This window comes from Rana temporaria, chromosome 3 (assembly GCF_905171775.1).
Source record: "Rana temporaria chromosome 3, aRanTem1.1, whole genome shotgun sequence".
In the NCBI taxonomy this organism is placed as follows: Eukaryota; Metazoa; Chordata; class Amphibia; order Anura; family Ranidae; genus Rana; species Rana temporaria.
The window spans coordinates 10,338,994-10,356,361 of record NC_053491.1 but is presented as its reverse complement, the minus strand read 5'-3'; the positions used below and the strand labels follow the sequence as shown (position 1 = coordinate 10,356,361).

The 17,368-nt window shown below is 46.5% G+C and overlaps 1 protein-coding gene across 1 annotated transcript in view; it reads left to right on the top strand.

Moving 5' to 3' along the window:
- PIAS1 (protein inhibitor of activated STAT 1) overlaps positions 1 to 17,368 on the top strand; it is a 96,925-nt gene that overhangs the window by 59,905 nt on the left and 19,652 nt on the right. Inside the window, exons 3-8 of the mRNA XM_040342238.1 lie at positions 1,269 to 1,353; positions 6,967 to 7,014; positions 7,120 to 7,210; positions 7,377 to 7,511; positions 9,015 to 9,120; positions 9,419 to 9,492. Of these exons, the coding sequence (XP_040198172.1) occupies positions 1,269 to 1,353; positions 6,967 to 7,014; positions 7,120 to 7,210; positions 7,377 to 7,511; positions 9,015 to 9,120; positions 9,419 to 9,492 (539 nt within the window). The remainder of the gene's footprint in view (positions 1 to 1,268; positions 1,354 to 6,966; positions 7,015 to 7,119; positions 7,211 to 7,376; positions 7,512 to 9,014; positions 9,121 to 9,418; positions 9,493 to 17,368) is intronic.

Here is a 17,368-nt window from a genome sequence, read left to right as displayed (position 1 = left end):
CACTGCGATCTTCAGAGTAGGAGAATTTATTTTGGGTTTGGTGGAAGGTAATCTTGGTAGCAAGAAATATACAGCTAAATATTTTTACTCCCTCGCCCCCTTTCTTTCTGTCTTTCTCTTTTTCATCTTTTTTTTTTTTTCTGTCTTTCTCTTTTTTTTTCTGTCTTTCTCTTTTTTTTTTCGTCTTTCTCTTTTTTTTTTTTTTCGTCTTTCTCTTTTTTTTTCGTCTTTCTCTTTTTTTTTTTCGTCTTTCTCTTTTTTTTTTTCGTCTTTCTCTTTTTTTTTTTCGTCTTTCTCTTTTTTTTTTTCGTCTTTCTTTTTTTTCTCGTCTTTCTCTTTTTTTTTTCTCCTTTCTCTTTTTTTTTTCTCCTTTCTCTTTTTTTTTCTCCTTTCTCTTTTTTTTTCTCCTTTCTCTTTTTTTTTCTCTTTTTTTTTTTTTTCTCGTCTTTCTCTTTTTTTTTTTTTTCTCGTCTTTCTCTTTTTTTTTTTTTCTCTCTCTTTTTTTTTTCTCGTCTTTCTCTTTTTTTTCTCGTCTTTCTCTTTTTTTTTTTCTCGTCTTTCTCTTTTTTTTTTTTCTCCTTTCTCTTTTTTTTTTCTCCTTTCTCTTTTTTTTTTCTCCTTTCTCTTTTTTTTTTCTCGTCTTTCTCTTTTTTTTTTTCTCGTCTTTCTCTTTTTTTTTTTCTCGTCTTTCTCTTTTTTTTTTTCTCGTCTTTCTTTTTTTTTTTCTCGTCTTTCTCTTTTTTTTTTTCTCGTCTTTCTCTTTTTTTTTTTCTCGTCTTTCTTTTTTTTTTTCTCGTCTTTCTCTTTTTTTTTTTTCTCGTCTTTCTCTTTTTTTTTTTCTCGTCTTTCTCTTTTTTTTTTTTCCTCGTCTTTCTCTTTTTTTTTTCTCGTCTTTCTCTTTCACATGCTGCTGCTCCTTTCACTGCAGGTCATAGGCTGGGGAGGGGGGGCGTGTCCAGAATAACCTGGGCTTGCAGGAAGTGAATTACTTTATGCTTTACTATTGGGCTGAGGCCATCTGGTGGTAGAAAAAAAGGTATTGCGGGGGAGATCTCTGGATTACCTGAATTGCAACAAAAGCTGTTCGTGTGCTTTTTTTTTTTTTTTTTTTTTTTGCTTTAAATGAACCCCTTTCCCTGTATTTTGAACCATGCGTATATTTTAGGTATTTTGACCTTCTGATCTGCATTGTGATAACTAAATGATCCTCAATGAAATGCCATTTTTATTAAGGTCCAGGTTCTAATTCTCTGTCCTTGTGTCTGCAGCCTCAGATAACAGCCAGCGGTTTCAAGAAACATGCTTCGCGTTTGCATTAACACCACAACAAGTCCAGCAAATCAGCAGCTCAATGTAAGTCTTTCTCTACCCCTCCCCCCAACCTCTCTCTCTGTGTTTATCTCCCATCCCCCTCACGCCTCTCACTTGGCAACTCTTCTCAGCCTATTGAAATCGCTCAGCTTGATGGGGGCTAGAGTTACATCTGTGGCTGATAGCGAGCCGAGAGTTGCATTGGCAGAAGAGTTTGAAGTGGGTGATCTGGACTGAGAAGACCGTTCTGCTTAACAGTTGGCAACATTTTGTTTCGTATTTCTTCTTTTCCTTCTATATATATATAGATTTTTTCTCTTTTTTTTTTTTTTTTCTTTTCCCCCTCATACATAAATCATCCATACAGGGGAAATGTGTTCTGTATCGTTCATATAAGATATTCATCTTGTCGGTGCGACTGGCGAGCTTTGCGGAGTAATGTGGGTGTAGATGGTAATTTGCAATGCAATAAGCTGCGTTTGGAGGGCGATGTGCCCAGAGACAGAACGGGGGTTCTATAGGGCCCTCTTGGCATTGGACCTCCTCATGTGACCTTCCACCCGTCCCTCTTGGCCTGTGGGATGCTCATGTTTTAAGGAAATGGGATTGTTTGTTCAGTAGGAGCTGAAGAATCTGTCTGGAGGCTTCAGCAGCACATAACTAAACAGGAAGAAAGGCCACCAGGGGAGGAATGTCGCCTTTTATCAAATGGGGGGGGGGGCGCACATCATGGACCCTCTGAATTGAGCCTGGAGACACATTGCAGCTCAGTATTTACAGTACAGTGGAACCTCGGGTTTTGTAATCCAAAGTACTTGAATATCAAAGCGAGTTTCCCCATTGAAGCCAATGGAAACGAAAATAATTTTGTTCCGCATTTACTTCAATGGCATGCAATACCGCATGTGGCCAGAGATGGGGGGGGGGGGCGCCGGAGAGCCTTGGAAACACACGGAAAGGCCCGCAAAGAGCTCGGCTGACCTCCACAAAACCTTGTAAAGGCTCAGGAACTTAGTATTTGCGTATTTCCAAACAGCGCCGTTTGGCTTTGCTCAGCTCTGGCGCCGCTCTGACTAACCCCCAGCCAGAACGGCTCGGCTGATGGGGGCAAGTTTATAGGAAGTGAGAAATTCAGACGGGGGAAATGTAGAAGGGAAAACAAAGGAAACGGTAAGAACCAACACTGCACTAGCTTAAGAGCCGGTTCACACAGGGGCGCCTCGTCAGGCCACTCAGCCACCTGACAAGTCGCACTCCGCTCTGTTCAATGGAACCATTCTAATAGGAGCCACTCAAGTCGCGCCGACTTAGAAAAAGGTTCTTTGACTTTGGGGGCGACTTGCATTGACTTCAATACAGAAGTCATTTTGCAAGTCACCTCTGAAGTCGTCTTGAGATCGCCTTGCTGAGTTTTTGCTCAGTCGTGCCGCCCCTGTGTGAACCGGGTCTTAAGGTACCTAGTTAGAAAATAAAAAATGAACCTTTACAACCCCTTTAATAAACAAACAACCGATGAATAATGGCTAAAGAAGTCCTATGGATGTGTCTGAACAGAGACGGGGTGTATTGCCTTTCCTGGATTCCGCTGAACAAACATGGACTCCGTCTCTGACCATAAAGACTCTGTATTTCCGCTGACGGGAATCCTTATTTTGCGTTCCAAAAAACAACGCATACCCGGATTATACTACCGTTCCTTGTAGATGGGAGGCTATCTGCAGGTGTACGCTACGAATGTGATCCGACACAGCAGAGACAAGAGCGTACATCCTATAACTGATAATGTCCTTGCAGAGCGAACATATCCCCCCAGATAAATGTCTGCAATGCACAGGGGCCCGTTTCCTTGCGGACATATCCCCCCAGATGAATGTCTGCAATGCACAGGGGTCCGTTTCCTTGCAGACATCTCCCCACTCTGCAAACACCTCTCTCCAACCCCAGGAAGTTTTTCCACTACCAGATGGGACTCAACCAGCATCAGTCTGCCCCAGTCAGCTCTTTAGGCTCCATTCACATCTATGCGACAAAACGCCGGACGCTTGTGCCGCTAGAGCGGGGAATTCCCATTGCTGTCTATGGAGATGGTTCACATGTCATAGACGCCGTACGCCTGTCGCCTGAAAAGTCCCGGACCCTTTTTTTCAGGCGACATTGGCGTTCGCCCATTGACAGCAATGGGAAGAATTTTGAAAAAAAAAAAAGTTTCACACTCGCGGCAAAATACGCCGCGTACGGTGTTGTCGCGGAGGTGTGAATGGAGCCTTAGAGCGGGCTGTGGGAGTACCAACACTGGGCGACACTATGACAATACATATTCAATACATCTTCATAAAATTTCCACAACCAAAGGCAGTCGGAGTAAAAGCCTTTTCTATTTTGGTTGATGTCGGCAAGTAGGAACCGTCGTCCACCTTCTGTATGTCTCTGGAGCTCCACTAGATGGATGTGAAACATCTGGAAACCTTTCCTAGCTTTCCCCCACCTGTTCATAGCTGCTACCAGGGAGCCGGATTTTATAATTGCTTCATTTTTCTTACATGTCAGACTACACCACAGTAGCGGGGCCCCTCTGATCTGTGTCACCATACCTACGCTGGCAGGCAGAAACCACAACCCCAGCTAGGCGATATGAGGTGGTGATTAAAGCTTAAGTTTTAGGTATTTTTCTTGCATTGGTAATGTTGGTCCAACATGCCCAACGATACCCATTGAAGCTGCAGATCACTGTAGTAGTGGTGACTGCTTTTGCGGAAATTGTTGGGTATGAAAGATGCATACTTTGGTCCACGCAGAATCTATTAACTATTCGGCCTCCAGTATAACCTTCTCTTTACTGAGCATGCCTTTAGTTCCACCCCCCGCCATTACCTCCTCCTGCATTGGTCACCTCTGGCCACTCAACCCTCCTCAGCAGTTTAGGGTTTTGTAAGTAACTGAGGCCCACCACTGAATAGCCTCAATGTGACACATGGAACAGTCCTGCTATGGGTGACTCCAGCCCATGCTCCCTAGTGGTTCTAGGTGCTTGTATTATGAAACTCCTGAGGGAATCTGCTAGAGCAACTTGGGGGTCGAATGTAGAGGTCGGCCGATATTTGGCCGTTTTGGAGAAATCGGCATCGGCCTATTTTTTTTTTCTTTATTTTTAATTTTTTTATCCAAATTAGGCCGATATTTTACATGGCCGCTAGCGATGCCACGGATCTGGAGCTAGGCCGAAGCCGCGGCCTTTCCTGATGTGACCGCGGCGGCAATCCGTGGATTGCCGCCGCGCTCGCAGCATCAGGAAAGACCGCGGCTTCGGCCTAGCTCCGGAGCCGCGGCCATCTTGGTACACCCAGCGCGGCGGCCCTCCTCTGTTTATGCCCACAGAGGAGGAGGGGCCCGCGCTCGTGGGACACACACCGCTCTCTGGTGTCTGTAGCGGGGGGGGGGGGTGTCTATACTGGAGTGAGAGGGTCTTTTTTTTTTTTTTTTTGCACCGTTGCCACCTGCCAGTGCCAATTAGTGCCACTTGCCATCCAGTGCCATCTGCCTCAAGGCGCTTGCATCCAGTGTCGTCCTGATCCTTTCAGTAAAGGCGAGTCTTGAGTTTTTTTTCCTGAAGGCTTGATGGTTTTCTTCCATGCGGATGATGTGGGTAGAGCGTTCCATAGCCGTGGTCCTTGGAGTGCAAATCTTCGTTCTCTTTTAGATTTGTAGCGGGTCTTGGGGATGTGGAAGAGGTTTTGGTCAGTTGACCGGAGGGTGCCTCTTCTTTTTTTTCTTTTTCTTTTTCTTTTTCTTCCTCATGGGACTTGTAGTTTTGAAACAGCTGGAGGGCCACTAGTTTGAGACCCCTGCTGTAGGGGTTCTTGTGTCTTTTCTCTAGTCTAGATCAGGGTTGGACAAACCTGCATACTGCAGACCCCTGTGCTGCCTAAGGGATGCTTGGTTCTCATCCTCTGTCTTTTTGGAGGTACCCATCTCTTCGGTCTGGGGCTTTGATCTTTAATTTGTCTACTATTATTTATGGCAGTGTCTTGCACCCACTTTCTCGGTCTTATTTTTACGCGATTTAAAATGGATACTTTTTTGGTTAAGGGTGCATTCACACCACGATTTTATCCTACTTGTTCTCACGATTTTAGGTTTGAAATCGTACAAATCTGTATGGCAAAACGTTTCCATTCATTAATGTAGGTCCACAAGTGCATCCGATTTGATCCGCATCCGTCTTGATACGATTTAAAATCGCATCAAAAATCGTGTTTGACCATGATTTTTGGTCCTGATTTGAAATCATATTAAAATCGTGTCCGTGTTTTTTTTTTTTTTTTTTTTTTTATATTGTGGTCAATCTAAATCGTATGACTCATCCGATTTACATACGATTTTGTCATATACGATTCCATCCGATTTAACGGTCCGATTATCGGATGTAAAAATTGTGATGTGAACCTAGCCTTAGTGTTCTCAGGGGTATTTTTGGCCTAATACATTGTACCAATATTGTGCATTATATGGCTTCTCTTGCCTAATATAGAGGTTGGTTGTCTAGCTAGTAGAGGTGCAACGAATCAAAACTTGCGGTTCGGATCGGTCCTCGGATCAGTAAATTTTTCGGATGACCACCATATATAGTCCCCACTGTAATGTCCACGTCCCACCCCACCCCCACTGTAATGTCTACATCTCCCCCACTGCACTGCTGAGCTCACCTAGGCTGCCGCAGGGTGTACCAAGATGGCCACCGCTCCAGAGCTAGGCCGAAGCCGCTGCCTTTCCTATGGCCGAGGCAGCAGAGCTCAATATGCGGATCGTGTGGTGTGCCGATCTCCCGTTCGGATCACGAATCAATGACGATCAGTTGCACCATCACTAGCTAGGCGACCCCCGTTTAGTTAGACCCTTGTTCCTTAGGTCTGCAAATGACTGACTACCTCGGGCCTTCATGGGTAGACCTGCCCTGTATATTTTGAGGCTCATTTAGGATGGGGTGACCAGACATCCCCCGGTTTCCGGGGACAGTCCCCGGCTTGAGGACACTGTCCCCAGACTAGGTCTGTCCCCGGCTTGAGGACACTGTCCCCAGACTAGGTCTGTCCCCGGCTTGAGGACACTGTCCCCAGACTAGGTCTGTCCCCGGCTTGAGGACACTGTCCCCAGACTAGGTCTGTCCCCGGATTGGATTTGAACAGGGGCTGGGGCAATTTTCAAAGACATTCAGTGCAGAATAAAAAAAATTTTTTTTTTTTTTTTTTTTTTTTTCCATTATCTGTGCCCCTTTCTGATGATCATGTGCTGGTCAGAGGGAATATTTCTTCAGTTTCAGGTTCATGCTCATCCAGCTCCACTCATGTTCTTCTGCCTTGGCTCAAGTCCCAGCCAGCCGCCTGCTTTCCCTGACGAGTGATCTTCCTCCGCTACCCACCCTGTAATGGCCGCGGCCCAGAGAGAGACTTGATAGGCTGTGAGGTGTGCTGGGGCGGCGACGGGGCAGAGAGTCGCTGATTGCCGCCATTTCTAGTAAAAAAAAAAGTCCCCGGATTTAATTTTAAAAATCTGCTCACCTTAATTTTAAGATGTTTTTTATTTGGTAAAATTATCCTGCATTTTGGTATCTGTGTTTTTAGTCACGATGTGTTGTTTTTTTTTATTTTATTTTTCCAGGGATATCTCTGGAACAAAATGTGATTTCACAGTTCAAGTGCAGCTCAGGTAAGGATCTCTTCCTGTGTTTGGGGTTTGTCTTTATTGTCTTTTTTATGTGTTTTTGTAAATGTACTTTGTAGGCGATTCCTGATCATTTTATGTTCCTCTCAGGTTCTGCCTTTCAGAAACAAGTTGCCCTCAAGAAGACCATTTTCCACCAAACCTGTGTGTAAAAGTAAATGGAAAACCCTGTAATTTGCCAGTAAGTGTGTTTTTTTTTATTTAATTTATTTATTTTTTGTGCCTTTTTTTTGATTGATAGCCTTACATTCGTTCAGACTGTTTTTTATGTTTTTGTCCTTTTGTATTATGACCTGGAAGAAATTCCTTTTAACATGGAGCATTTCCACAATTCTCCCCCCTTGCAGGGTTACCTTCCACCAACCAAAAATGGGGTTGAACCAAAGCGACCAAGCCGACCAATCAATATTACCTCACTTGTACGTCTGTCTACAACTGTCCCCAACACGATCGTTGTGTCGTGGACATCGGAAATTGGACGTGTAAGTATCATCATGTGACCGTCTTACCAGGACAAAGGTGCTCCTTGTAGCGTACTTGGACATTAACCACAAGGGCTCCTTTAGGACCCCTTTCACACTGGTGCGTTTTTCAGGTGATTTAACGTTATAAAAAAAAATGCCTGAAAGACGCTGCATCTGCAATCCCAATGTTAAAGCCCGAGTGCTTTCACACTGAGGTGCTGCGCTTGTGGGGGGCGTCAAAGTCCTGCAAGCAGCTTCTTTGCAGCGCTCCTAAAGCCCCCTTCCCGTTGAGGGAGCTTTTTTTTTACCGCCAAAGCGCCTGAAAAACACCCCAGTGTGGAAGGGGTCTTGGCAGCGCTTTACCAGCGGTTTACCAGCGGTTTTCGGGCGCTGGCAGTGTGAAAGGGCTCTGAAAGCACTCAGGCTTTCACATTGGGATTGCAGGTGAGGCTTCTTTCGGGCGCTTTACAGGCTTTTTTTAAACGCCAAAGCACCTGAAAAACGCTCGAAAAACACCCCAGTGTGAAGGGTCTTAATGCAAGTGCAAAAAATGAGCTCTCCGGGACTCTGCAGACTAGCAAAGAGAACCTAATTAACCACTTGTGGGCGGACCGCTTCCCCACAATGTACTGCGGATGAGCGGCTCGTACAGGCACAGCGACATACCTGTAAGTCGCTGGCCTCTTCCAGGTACAGGGTGCAAGCCACAGACTTCTGCTGTGACTGCACACAGCAAGAGTTTGTCAGCAGGTGCGAGCCAAGGATTGAAGACCCAGGACCTGCTGATTGGCTGTGTCCATTCACAGCCTAGAGCCCTGTGTTGACCATCCAACACAGCGCTCTGTACAGAGGGTACGATCTTTGCTGCTGCTTCTTTGCAGGGAGAAGAAACAGATTTTTTTTGTAAAAAGTAGCACACGTTTCACAAATTAACCACTTGCCCTCCGGAAGGTTTGCCCCCCCCCCTCCCCTTGTGACACGACAATCTGTCTTGTTTACACACATGTACTGCCGTTTTCCCTTGGTACCGAAGGATTGGCGGATTCTGGTGAAAATAGTCTGCGGTACCCGAAGATTAGCTCCCGCTATGTATAATCGCAGTGGGAACGGGCGGCCAGTGGCGCGCATGCCGGTTCTACAGACACAGAAATGCAGGATCATGTACTCGTTTTTTTTACCAAAAACAGAATACATTTCGGCCAATTTTTATAAAGAAATTCGATTATTATTCCTTTTATTGGAGAGCGCGCATGAAGGGGGTTAGTTCTTGCGGGGAGGAGGCGAGACAGCCACCGAGGGACCTCAGAAGACCAGGATCGGGGCCACTGTGTGCAAAAGGAGCTGCACAGTGGAGGTAAGTATAACATTATTGGGGTTTCCTTACACTGTATTGCTGGTTCTCTTTATTTGGAATGTAATCTAGAAGGATCGATTCCCTCTCTTGTACCTTAATTTTTTACTTTTTTTTTCTGGCCCTGATTGATGATTATTTGAGTTGTATTTCTGATTCTCTTTCCACAGAATTTTTCTCTGGCGGTTTACCTCGTCAAGCAGCTGTCATCGGCCATCTTATTGCAGAGGCTACGGGCGAAAGGGATCCGCAACCCAGACCATTCCAGAGCCCTCAGTAAGATCTCCTTCCTTCCATCACTAGAATGAGATCCCATCTGGTGGTACTCAGCCGTTTGGAATCTTAGCTCATTGACTTTGTAAACGGATACGTCTTCTGCTAATCACAAAGGAGCAGAAATCATATGTTGGGTTACGTTTTCCTGTGTAATGTGATACATTGTATACATTCCGAGAACAGAAATGTGCGTCGTTTTAGCCGCAGGGGGGAGGGAATGTCTTTTGTGGACTTGACAGCCTAAAATTGGAGTTGTGCACGGATGTTGAATAATTAAATTTTTTTGCTTTTTTTCTAGTTAAAGAGAAGCTCACAGCTGATCCAGACAGTGAAATTGCTACAACCAGTTTACGGGTCTCACTCCTGTGTCCGGTAAATATTCAATACTTTCATGTCGCTGTTAAAACAAATTTCCTTTTCTTTTTTTGCATCTGTCTATATTTAACATATTGATGTTAAAATTGAACCTTTTACCCTAAAGGTTGTGTTCTGCTGCCCTGCCTCTACCACATCCCACACACCCCACACACACACCACTTCCCTCCATTACAAATAAACTTTTTTTTTTTTTTTTTTAACATAGTAAAGGGTATAGCGACCACCTATCAGAAATATCAAGTTTTGGGATCACAAACGCTTTAACCCCTGGACCATATTGCTGGTCAAAGACCAGAGCACTTTTCTTTATCGTTACATCACGGGACACAGAGCAGCATTCATTACTATATGGGTTATATGGAGTACCTTCAGGTGATAGACACTGGCAATCTCAAACAGGAAATGCCCCTCCCTATATAACCCCCTCCCATAGGAGGAGTACCTCAGTTTTTACGCCAGTGTCTTAGGTGTTAGTCATGGTTTAGCTTGCCTCCGCATCCTTGGGATTAGGTGAGCTAACCGGTTCTGTCCAAAAAAGCCTCAGCGCTAAAGTGGTCAGTAACCGGACCCCAAACCCTTGGGGTATAGCCCATAATGCTTTTCTTTAGAGAGCTGGACCCTGGGCCCAGAACTTAGAAAACCTTTGGGTGCCTAATGTTTCCTGTTGCCAGGGTGCTATATGGGCCCAGGACAGTGGATCCTTCATAGGAACCCAGGGCCTGAAGGTCTAGACATCCCCACCGAGATGGGGGAAGATTGGGCCTCTTGCTTGGCAAAGTCCTGCGGCATGGAGCAGGTAAGTGAGGGGAAAACTTGCGGAACTTGGTTCTTAGCAGGTTTTTTCTGGGGGGTCACAGGGGACATGCCTAAAGTTATGCACTGCATCTGGCAAACTAGTCACATATCATAAAGATAGGATGGCTCTATATGTATTATTCCCCATAAGATGTGACCTCCCTTGTAGTGTTGGAAAAGCATTGAGTGGGGCCTGTGTATAAAGTGTATGTGTGTGTCAGAGAGCTGTGCTTACCTGCAAGCCTCCAGGCGATGCTCCATTCAGTCTTCCTCCTCAAAGCCTGCAAAGCAGGCAAAACGCTGACCTCCTCGTGTGTTCCAGGCTGCAGTTTGCTGGAGCAGAGAGGTCCCTTCCTCCCAACCCCCCCCCCCCCTGTCGGCGGGCGCGCGGCGCGTGTTCACGTATTATAGGCGCAATTGGCGCCGTTTAGCTGGGGGGGAAGGGCGGGTCAGTGGCTTAAGGAAGGGGCGGCCCTTCCTTATGTGTTCCAGACAGCTCATTCATTACTTTGGAACTGGGGAGGAAAGACCAGAGCGGCAGCACGGGGCGCCGAGGACACACAGTGGCCAGAAAGAATATTACAGTCTTCAGAAGACTGTTTTCAAGCCTAGGAATAGGCTGTTTCTTTTCCATCTCATAGTTTTTCTTGCAATACTACTCAGGGGGACAGAATGTTTTTTCTTTCCTAGATTTGAAAAAAAAAAAAGAAAAAGAAGAAAGTGTCATCTAGGGGAGAGGAAGCATTTTTTATCCCCCAAACAGGTGTTTGGGCATTTAACTATTTATAGTCCCAGGTACCAATAAGCTAGCAGGTGTACCTCGGTATTGTACCATGGCATCCGGGTCAGAGGGTACAAGAGGTGGGGATTCCCCCAGAGAGTCTGAGGTCTCGGACAAAGCTATGCCGCTGCTTTCCCCACAGGGAGCCTTGGGGCCATCGGGATCTGGGGCTGGAGCTGACGCGGGTCAGTCCAACCCTAAGATGGTCACGGAGGAGGTATTACTCACCTCTTTAAAAGAGATGCAGAAAAGCATGGGAAAAATGATAGCCGCAGCTATGCGGGGCAGTAAGCGGAATAGATCTCCGTCGCCCGAGCGCGGACCCTCAGAAGAGGAGGTCCTTTCCTCAGGGGAATTGGACGACCTCTTGGACAAGGACCAAGTAGGTTCAGGGATCGAAGATCCGGATACAGAGGAGTCTGGGGCAGTCTCCCTGAGGGAGAGCTGGTGGATTCAAGGATTGTCGGACTTGGTCCATAAGGCATTCAACTTGCCAGTACCAGATCTCCAGGTATCGACGGTTTCAGCTTTGGGCTCACTGAGGGCGCCTCAAAGCAATGCTGTGTTTCCGATCCATCCTCTATTAGAGGGAGTTTTGTTCCAAGATTGGAACAAGCCAGATAAGATCTTCTTACCACCTAAAAGATTCTCTGTCCTATATCCTATGGAAGATAAATTTTCCAAAAAATGGGCTACTCCTGCAGTGGACGCAGCCATCTCATGTGTTAACAAATCGTTAACATGCCCTGTAGAAAACATACAGGTGTTCAAGGATCCAGTTGATAAGCGCTTGGAAGCACTACTTAAGAACTCCTTCACTACTGCAGGGGCAGTAGTACAGCCAGCTGTGGCTGCGATTGGGGTCGCTCAAGCATTATCGGATCAATTTAATCAGATGCTTAAACTTATTCCTGCCCAGCAGGCAGAAGAATTTTCGGATGTCCCGAAGGCCATATGTTTTACGGTAGACGCAATCAAGGATTCTATCCAGCAAGCGTCACGTTTATCGTTATCCCTTATCCATATGAGAAGACTCTTATGGTTAAAAAGCTGGGAGGCTGAGCCCCCATGCAAGAAGCTCCTGGTAGGGTTCCCCTTCCATGGAGGACGACTCTTCGGAGAAGACCTAGATAAATACATTCAGACCATTTCAAACGGCAAGAGTACTCTCTTGCCAACTAAGAAGAAGGTTCAGGGGCCTGCGTTTAAACGACAGTATTCCCCTGGGCAGGGGCCCTCTAATGCCAAGCAGTATCGACGGCCTCCTGCAAAAGCAAACTTTGGCTTCAACAGCAAATCACAAGGACAGGCTGTTAGAGGCAAAAGGCAGTGGTTTCGCAAACCAGCAAAACCAGCCCCCAAGCCAACCTTATGAAGGGGCGCCCCCACCCACGAAGGTGGGGGGAAGGCTGCGACTCTTTTCAGAGATTTGTAAGCCAGCATTCCCGACGAGTGGGTACGGTCTTCCGTGGCCACAGGCTACAAATTAGATTTCCTAAGGTTTCCTCCTCATTTCCAGGAGTCGAGGATTCCAAACGATCCGGAGAAGGGAGCCGCATTAAGATTGGCATTAGATCATCTACTTTCCCAGGAAGTAATAGTAGAGGTACCAGTCCTGGAACAGGGGCTGGGTTTCTACTCCAACCTATTCATCATCCCAAAGTCCAATGGAGATGTCAGGCCAATTTTGGACCTAAAGATGGTAAATGCATACCTAAAGGTCCGCTCATTTCAGATGGAATCCGTGCGGTCAGCAGCTGCCACACTCCAAAAGGACGACTTCATGGCGTCCATAGACATAAAGGATGCCTACCTTCATGTTCCAATTTATCAGCCACATCAAAGATATCTACGCTTCATGGTGGCTTCGCGTCATTTCCAATTCGTGGCGCTTCCCTTCGGGTTGGCTACGGCCCCCCGGGTGTTCACGAAGGTCCTAGCTCCAATCCTAGCCAAGCTAAGGATCCAAGGGGTCACGATCCTAGCATACCTGGACGACCTCCTAGTCATAGACCACTCGTCTCCCGGCTTGGAGCGAGCAGTGGCCCTCACGGTCCAATACCTCGAGAGGTTCGGCTGGGTCCTAAATCGAGAAAAGTCAGCTTTCCAGCCCACAAGGCAGTTGGAATATCTCGGCATGAGATTAGACACAGAACAACAAAGAGTGTTCCTACCTCTGAGGAAGGTAAAAGCCATCAAGGAATTAATCCTACTGGTTCTAAGCAAGAAAGAACCGACTATTCGCCTATGTATGAGGTTACTAGGCAAGATGGTGGCCACATTCGAGGCGGTACCATACGCCCAGAGCCACACTCGCATCCTGCAGGCAGCCATCCTGTCAGCATGGAGCAGAAGGCCACAGGCCTTGGATATCCCGTTGCCGCTCTCATCAAGAGTCCGACAAAGTCTGTGTTGGTGGTTAGACCCTCAGAATCTACTGAAGGGGAAGTCTTTCAGCCCAGTGGCTTGGAAGATAGTGACCACAGACGCCAGCCTGACGGGCTGGGGAGCAATTTTGGATGGTTGCACTCGCCAAGGTACTTGGGCAAAGCCAGAGAAGCAGTTGCCCATCAACATCTTGGAGCTCAGAGCTGCTCGACTAGCCCTCAGGGCTTGGACGTCAAAATTGCAGGGGTTCCCGTGAGAATTCAATCAGACAATGCCACGGCCGTGGCATACATAAATCACCAAAGGGGAACCAGGAGTCAAGCCGCTCAGAGAGAGGTGAGCTTGATTCTCCTATGGGCAGAGGCTCATGTGCCCTGCATATCGGCAATATTCATTCCAGGAGTGGACAACTTTCAGGCGGACTTCTTAAGCCGCCAGGCTCTATGGCCGGGGGAATGGTCTCTGCATCCACAAGTCTTTCAAGCACTCTGCTAAAGATGGGGAGTGCCGGACGTGGATATCATGGCATCGAGACTCAACAAGAAGCTAGACGGGTTCATGTCCCGCTCAAGGGATCCGATGGCCTGCGGAACCGATGCGCTGGTTTGCCCTTGGCATCAGTTCAAACTTCTTTATGCGTTTCCCCCGCTCCAGTTACTACCCCGCCTGCTGCGCAGGATCAGGGTGGAGCACATACCAGTCATCCTGGTAGCTCCAGCATGGCCCAGAAGGGCATGGTACTCACTAATCCTAAGGATGGTAGTGGGAGACCCTTGGACTCTGCCTCTAAGGCCAGACCTGCTATCGCAAGGTCCGATCCTCCACCCTGCCTTACGGCATCTAAATTTGACTGCCTGGAAGCTGAATCCTTGATTCTCAGGGGTAGAGGTCTGTCTCAGAAAGTAATCTCTACCCTAATCAGAGCCAGGAAACCGGTCTCTAGGGTGATTTATCAGAGGGTCTGGAAGGCCTATGTAGGCTGGTGTGAGTCCAAGCTATGGCTTCCTCGCAAGTTCACCATCGATAGAGTTTTAAGTTTTCTCCAGCTAGGAGTGGATAAAGGATTGGCATTAAGCACAAAGGACAGATTTCTGCCCTGTCAGTGTGGTTTCAGCGGCCGCTGGCCACCCACTCGCTGGTTAAGACCTTCCTTCAAGGGGTCTTGCGTATTAAACCTCCAGTTAAATCCCCGCTTTGTCCGTGGGATTTAAATCTTGTTCTGTCAAGTTTGCAGAAACAACCGTTTGAGCCGTTGGCTGAAATTCCTTTGGTTCTACTGACAAGGAAGTTAGTATTTTTGGTTGCCATAGTTTCCGCAAGAAGAGTTTCGGAGCTAGCGGCCTTATCCTGTAAGGAACCATATCTTATTTTTCATAAGGACAGGGTCGTTCTCCGCCCTCATCCTTCCTTCCTACCGAAGGTCATATCCAGTTTTCATTTGAACCAGGATTTGGTATTACCATCCTTCTTCCCTAAACCTACTTCCAGAAAGGAAGGGTTGCTGCATACCTTGGATATTGTCAGGGCCATGAAGGCCTATCTTAAAGCTACAAAGAAGATCCGGAAAACAGATGTGCTGTTCATTCTACCGGATGGGCCCAAGAAGGGGCAGGCAGCTGCAAAGTCCACCATTTCTAGGTGGATTAAGCAATTAATCACTCAGGCCTACGGCTTGAAAGGGTTGCCTCCTCCAGTATCATTAAAGGCTCATTCTACTAGGGCCATGGGCGCCTCCTGGGCAGCACACCACCAGATCTCTATGGCTCAAGTTTGCAAGGCGGCAACCTGGTCTTCTGTCCACACGTTTACAAAATTCTACCAGTTGGACGTAAGAAGGAATTCTGATACAGCCTTTGGGCAGGCAGTGCTGCAGGCTGCAGTTTGAGACCCTCGGATTCCGGGGGCTCCCTTTTGAGTAAAATTTAAAATTTAAATTTATTTTTCTCAACCAAGTTGGATTTATTATGATTTGAGTATATCTCTAAATTAAATCCTTTTGTCTTGGAGATGTTCTCCCTCCCCTCATTGTAAGCATTGCTTTGGGACATCCCATATAGTAATGAATGCCGCTCTGTGTCCCGTGATGTACGATAAAGAAAAAGAGATTTTTAATACAGCTTACCTGTAAAATCTTTTTCTTGGAGTACATCACGGGACACAGAGCTCCCACCCCTCTTTTTGGGGACCATTTTGGGAGGCATACTGCTTGCTACAAAACTGAGGTACTCCTCCTATGGGAGGGGGTTATATAGGGAGGGGCATTTCCTGTTTGAGATTGCCAGTGTCCATCACCTGAAGGTACTCCATATAACCCATATAGTAATGAATGCCGCTCTGTGTCCCGTGATGTACTCCAAGAAAAGGATTTTACAGGTAAGCTGTATTAAAAATCTATTTTTTTGCGATTCGGCACTGCGTCGCTTTAACTGACAATTGCGTGGTCGTGCGACGTGGCTCCCAAACAAAATTGGCGTCCTTTTTTTTTTTCCTACAAATATAGCTTTCTTTTGGTATTTGATCACCTCCTGCGTTTTTTTTATTTTTTGCGCTATAAACAAAAATAGAGCGACAATTTTGAAAAAATGCAATATTTTTTACTTTTTGCTATAATATCCCCCAAAAATATATATAAAAAAAAATAATTTTTCCTCAGTTTAGGCCAGGCGTCTCCAACTGGCAGCCCTCCAGCTGTTGCAAAACTACAAGTCCAATGAGGCATTGCAAGAATGACAGTTACCAGCATGACTCCCACAGGCAGAGGCATGATGGGACTTGTAGTTTTACAACAGCTGGAGGGCCACCAGTTTGAGACCCTTGGTTTAGGCCGATACGTTTTCTTCTCCCTATTTTTGGTAAAAAAAAATCGCAATAAGCGTTTATCGATTGGTTTGTGCAAAATTTATTTATTGCATTTTTATTTTATTTTTTACTACTAATGGCGGCGATCAGCGATTTTTTTTTTTTTTTTTTTTTTTTTTCCCCCCCGTGACTGCGACATTATGGCGGACACTTCGAACAATTTTGACATATTTTTGGGACCATTGTCATTTTCACAGCAAAAAATGCATTTAAAATGCATTGTTTACTGTGAAAATGACAGTTGCAGTTTGGGAGTTAACCACAGGGGGGGCTGATGGGGTTAAGTGTTCCCTGAAGTGTTTACAACTGTAGGGGGGTGTGGCTGTAGGTGTGACGTCATCGATTGTATCCCCCCTATAAAAGGGAACACACGATCAATGACGCCGCCACAGTGAAGAACGGGGAAGGTGTGTTTACACACACCTCTCCCAGTTCTTCAGCTCCGGGGACCGATTGCGGGACTCCAGCGTCGATCGGGTCCGCTGGTCACGGTGCTTCAGACCGGGTCGCGGGAGCACGCCCGCGGCAGGGTACTAGTACAGGACGTACATGTGCCATTCTGCCGACGTATATGTGCAGGAGGCGGTCCTTAAGTGGTTAAAGAGGAGTTCCAGTAATTTGTGTGTTTATTAAAAGTCGGCAGCAACAAAAACTGTAGCTGCTGACTTTTAGGGCCAGTTCACCCCAGACGCAGTTCCGTGCGCCTTTTTTCTGCACAAAATGCATGCACAGTGTTTTCCATGTATTCCAATAGCTCTAGTTGGCACCATGCAGTCAGTTTCTGGTGCAGATACTGACCGGAAACTGACTGCATGATGTGAACTAGAGCCATTGGAATACATGGAAAACACCGTTCATGCATTTTGTGCAGAAAAAAAAGTGCACGGAACTGCGTCTGGTGTGAACTGGACCTAAAACACACACTTGCCTGTCCCACGGTCTAGCGGTGCACTCACCCCAGCAGTTTTCTTCCTTTCTCCTCCCTCAACGGCGCTGACCTCTCTACAACGGGCTGCGCTCTGTGACTGGTCCTGAAGTCCAAAAACG